Here is a 5367-nt window from a genome sequence, read left to right as displayed (position 1 = left end):
GGAAAGACGCCGGTAGCGTGCGGCGACGCCCCATCGTCAAGCTCTGCCCCGCCACCTCCTGAGGAGTCGACTTCGGCGGAGCAAAGCCTGGCAATGGCACCATTCCCATACCCCTTCGGGTTGAGAAATGCCACCACCGCCTATGCTTTCGCCTACGCTTCCGCACACGCGGAGCCCTCAGGACGCCACCAATGCTTCACCCTCGACCTCGACTCCACAACCTTGACTCACACCCACGCCGACTCCTCGGAGGAGGACGAGGCATGGGCCGGAGCAGACTTTTCTGGGCTTCGCGACCCTAAAGCTATGCACTGCTTCTTGGCCACGAGTGACTACTGCTTCGGTTACTCCGACTTTGACAACAAAGACACTTATGACCCCACTCGCGAGTGCTTCCACATCGGGCTCGGGATGCCAAGGGCGAGCAATGAGGACGAGGGAGTGGACAACCGTTCCCCGCTTTGCCAGGGGGCAGGCGATGCCACACCTCCACATGTTGTCCCACCGGCAGCGCTTAATGAGAACCTTGCCCCCGGACAACTTCAACGCCCGGACCTGGAGTAGCTCCGTGAGCTTCAGGCCAAGGTCGAACAAGACCGACTCCTTCTGCAGCAGCTCCAAGACACTCTCGAGCAGGAGTAGCGAGGTCGCGGTGATGGCGGAGGAGCCTGGTGGAGGGCCCGCGATGTCCACCACCGCATCAACGACGACGAAGGGGGTGAGCAACCCCCAATCTTCAATCGCGCTAGCCAGAATGTTGCGGCTGCAGTGATGCTAGTCTGAATGATGCCCGAGCCCTCTACCACGGAGGGGCGATGGGTCCGCGGCGAGCTCTGGGATCTTCTCGAGACCGCCGCGGTGCAGCAGGCCAAGAGTTCTGCCTCCCGAAGGCGCGGAGGCACCTCAGAGCTTTCCATGGCACCGCCTCGGCAGGATAGGGAGGCCTCAGTTCATCCCGAGCCCGCTCGAGCACCAATAGCCAACAGGGTCCCCTTACTGCACGACCGCCTCGGCAACCGATGCGAGGCGCAGGGCGACCACGAGGTGGTCAGCAGGCGACGGTGCCATGATAATGAGGGGCCCGCCCGGGGCTACCATCCGCACTGAGGTGGCTGCTACGATAGTGGGGAGGACTGCAGTCCTTCTCCTGAGCCACCTGGCCCTCGAGATTTTAGCAGAGCCATCCACGCTGCTCATTTTCCGGCCTGGTTTCGACAATCGGCCAACCTCACGAAGTATAGCGGCGAGACCAATCCCGAACTTTGGCTGGCCGATTACCGCCTGGCTTGTCAGCTAGGCGACGCAGACGATGACCTGCTCATCATCCGCAACCTCCCGTTGTTCCTATCAGACTCGGCGTGAGCTTGGCTTGAACACCTCCCTCCCTCGCAGATCCACGACTGGCGCGACTTGGTAAGGGTCTTCGTCGGGAACTTTCAGGGCACGTACATGCGTCCTAGGAACTCCTAGGATCTCAAGAGTTGTCGCCAGGGCCTGGACGAGTCTCTCCGAGACTTCATCCGGTGCTTCTCCAAGAAATGCACCGAGTTGCCAAGCGTCGGCAACTCAGAAATTGTCCAGGCTTTCCTCTCCGACACCACCTACCGAGACCTGGTCTGAGAGTTGGGCCAGAACATGCCAACCTCGGTAGCCGCGCTCCTCGACATCGCCACCAACTTTGCCTCTGGTGAAGAGGCTATTAGGGCCATCTTCCCCGACAACGATGCCAAGGGGAAGCGGAGGGTCGAGGCCCCCAGGGCCTCGGCTCCCCACCTCCCTAAGAAAAAGAAGAAGGGTCACCAGGGGAAGCAAGAAGTCCTCGAGGCCGGCCTAGTCGCGGCCGTAGAGCACAAGAATCCCCGAGGCCCCAGAGGTCCCGGACTCTTCGATGATATGCTTAAGAAACCCTGCCCTTACCACTAGGGCCCGGTGAAGCATGCCCTTGAGGAGTGCACCATGCTCCAGCGTTACTACGCCAAGCTCAGGCTCCCCGATGACGATGCCAAGAGGAGGGGCGCCGGCGACTGGGACGATGACAAGGACGACGGGTTCCTCGAGGTGCACAACGCCTTTATGATCTTCGGTGGGCCTTCAGCGTGCCTCATGGTACGACAGCGAAAGAGGGAGCGCCGAGAGGTCTTCTCGGTGAAGGTGGCCACTCCCTGGTACCTCAATTGGTCTCGAGAGGCGATCACCTTTGATCAGGATGACCACCCTGATTATGTCCTGAACCCTGGGCAGTACCTGCTTGTCGTCGACCCCATCATCGGCAACACCCGGCTCACTAAGGTGTTGATGGACGGAGGCAGCACCTCAACATCCTCTACGCCAACACCCTGGAGCTCCTGGAGCTCGATAGGTCGCAGCTCCAGGATGACGCCGCACCTTTCCATGGCATTGTGCTGGGGAAACGCACGCAGCCCCTCGGGCGCATCGACCTTCCCGTCTGCTTCGGTACTCCCTCCAACTACTGCAAGGAGGTCCTCACCTTCGAGGTGGTTGGGTTCAGGGAACCTACTACGCTATCCTAGGGCGGCCATGCTACGCCAAGTTCATGGCGGTCCCCAACTACACCTACCTCAAGCTCAAGATACCGGGCCCCAATGGCGTCATCACTGTCGAGTCCACATACGAGCATGCATACAACTGCGACGTCGAGTGCATCGAGTACACCGAGGCTCTCGTAGAGGCCGAGACACTCATCGTCAACCTCGACCGACTCGGTAGCGAGGTGCCCGACTCCAAGCGTCATGCTGGAACTTTTGAGCCCGCGGAGGCCGTCAAGCTCGTCCCAGTCAACCCCACCTACCCCGACGACCGGGCACTAAGGATCAGCGCCACCCTCGACATCACATAGGAAGCTGTGCTCATTGACTTTCTTCGCGCGAATGCTGATATGTTCGCATGGAGTCCCTTGGACATGCTAGGCATACTGAGGGAGGTCACCGAGCATGCCTTAGACATCCGGGTCGGCTCCAGACCGGTGAAGCACCGCCTGCGCCGATTCGGCGAGGAAAAGCGCAGGGCCATCGGTGAGGAGGTGCAAAAGCTTTTGGTGGCTGGATTCATCAAAGAAGTGTCTCCTGTATTAGTTAAGAAGAAAATTGGGAAGTGGAGAATGTGTGTAGACTACACCGATCTAAACAAAGCATGTCCAAAAGTCCCTTTCCCATTACCTCGAATCGACCAAATCATTGACTCCACTACGGGATGTGAAACCCTATCCTTCCTTGATGCGTATTCCGGTTACCATCAGATCAAGATGAAAGAGTCCGACTAGCTCGCGACTTCTTTCATGACACCATTTGGCATGTACTACTGCATGACTATGCCGTTCGGCCTTAGAAACGTAGGGGCCACATACCAGCGGTGCATGACCCATGTCTTTGGCGAGCACATCGGGTGGACCATCGAGGCCTACGTGGACGACATCGTGGTCAAGTCCAGGAAGGCCAGTGATCTTGTCAGCGACTTGGAAATAGCCTTCAGATGCCTCAGAGAAAAGGGCATCAAGCTCAACCCTAAGAAGTGTGTCTTTAGGGTCCCCCGAGGCATGCTCTTAGGATTCATAGTCTCGGAGCGCGGCATCGAGGCCAACCCAGAGAAGGTCTCAGCCATGACCAACATGGGACCAATCCAAGACCTCAAGGGTGTACAGAGGATTATGGGATGCCTTGCGGCCCTGAGCCGCTTCATCTCGTGCCTTGGCAAAAAAGGCTTGCCTTTGTACTGCCTCTTGAGGAAATTGGAACGCTTTTCTTGGACCCCCGAGGCCGAAGAAGCCCTTGTCAAGCTTAAGGCATTACTCACCGATCCTCCCATCCTGGTACCACCATCCAAGGACGAGGCCCTCTTACTCTACATCGCCGCAATGACCCAGGTGGTCAACGCGGCCATAGTGGTCGAGAGGCAGGAGGAAGGGCATGCTCTACCCGTCCAACGACCTGTTTACTTCATCAGTGAAGTGCTCTCCGAGACTAAGACACGCTACCCTCACATCCAGAAACTGATCTACACTGTAGTCTTGGCTCGACGTAAGTTGCGTCACTACTTTGAATCCCACCCAGTGACCGTGGTGTCATCTTTCCCCCTGGGAGAGATAATCCATAACCGGGAGTCCTCGGGTAGGATAGCCAAGTGGGCCGTTGAACTCATGGGGGAAGCTCTGTCCTTTGCACCTCGGAAAGCAATTAAATCTCAGGTCTTGGCCGATTTTGTGGCAGAGTGGACCGACACCCAACTGCCACCTGCCCAAGTCCAGGTGGAATGCTAGACCATGTACATCGATGGGTCCCTGATGAAGACCGGGGCAGGCGCGGGCCTACTCTTCATCTCACCCCTCGGAGTACACATGCGCTACATGATTCGGCTCCACTTCGCCACCTCCAACAATGCAGCCAAGTACGAAGCCGTCATCAACGGCTTGTAGATTGCCATCGAACTTGGAGTATGGCGTCTCGACATACAAGGCGATTCGTAGATCATTGTCGATCAAGTAATGAAGGAGTCAAACTACCATGACCCCAAAATGGAGGTGTACTGCAAACTGGTACGTCACCTTGAAGACAAGTTCGATGGCCTTGAACTCAACCACATCGCGCAGAAATTTAACGAAGCCGCGGACAAACTAGCAAAGATGGCATCGGCATGGGCCCCGGTCCCTCCGAACGTCTTCGCCAGAGACCTCCACAAGCCTTCCATCGACTACGCCTCGGCAGCAGAAGAGGGTCCACTGGTTGAGCCCATCGCAGGGCTCGAGGCCCCCTCTATCACCGAGACTCCTTCGGCCGAGCCTGAGGTCATGGAAGTCAACGCAGAGCCTCCCGAGGCCAACCAGGGCATAGACTGGCGAGTCCCATTCCTTAATTTCCTCGTCCTAGGAGAGCTTCCCGCAGACAGGACCAAAGCCTAACGGCTTTCTCGGTGAGCCAAGACTTACGTCCTTAGGAATGGCGAGTTGTACAGGTGAAGCCCATCTGGTGTCCTCCAACGATGCATCGCCACTAAGGCAGGTCGAGCCCTACTTTGGGACTTGCACGCGGGAGCCTATGGGCACCATGCAGCACCTCGGACGCTCATCAGAAACGCTTTTCGCCAAGGGTTCTACTGGCCAACGGCTGTTGCTGATGCCACCAGGCTCATACACTCCTACGAGGGATGCTAGTACTACGCACGGCAGACGCATCTCCCGGCCCAAGCCCTCCAAACCATCCCCATCACATGGCTGTTTGTCGTGCGGGGGCTCGACATGGTTGGGCCTATGTAGAAGGCCCCTGGGGGCTTCACCCATCTGCTGGTAGCAATCGATAAGTTCTCCAAGTGGATCGAGGCTCGTTCGATCAATCAAATCAAATCTGCGCAAGCAGT

At 57.6% G+C, this 5367-nt stretch overlaps 1 protein-coding gene across 1 annotated transcript; it reads left to right on the top strand.

Moving 5' to 3' along the window:
• Positions 1-4528: 4528 nt before the first annotated feature.
• On the top strand, positions 4529-4912 carry LOC136491629 (uncharacterized). The gene has a single exon (XM_066487913.1). It carries the CDS (start codon positions 4529-4531, stop codon positions 4910-4912), a length of 384 nt encoding a protein of 127 aa, XP_066344010.1.
• Positions 4913-5367: the final 455 nt, after the last annotated feature.

The sequence above is a fragment of the Miscanthus floridulus genome, chromosome 11 (genome assembly GCF_019320115.1).
Source record: "Miscanthus floridulus cultivar M001 chromosome 11, ASM1932011v1, whole genome shotgun sequence".
NCBI classification, from domain to species: Eukaryota; Viridiplantae; Streptophyta; class Magnoliopsida; order Poales; family Poaceae; genus Miscanthus; species Miscanthus floridulus.
Note: the sequence above shows the minus strand (reverse complement) of the source record. Positions and strands in the feature narration are given on the sequence as shown.

Coding starts and splice junctions, on each gene's coding strand:
- LOC136491629 (XM_066487913.1), top strand. CDS start 4,529: ATGGAGGTGTACTGCAAACTGGTACGTCACCTTGAAGACAAGTTCGAT.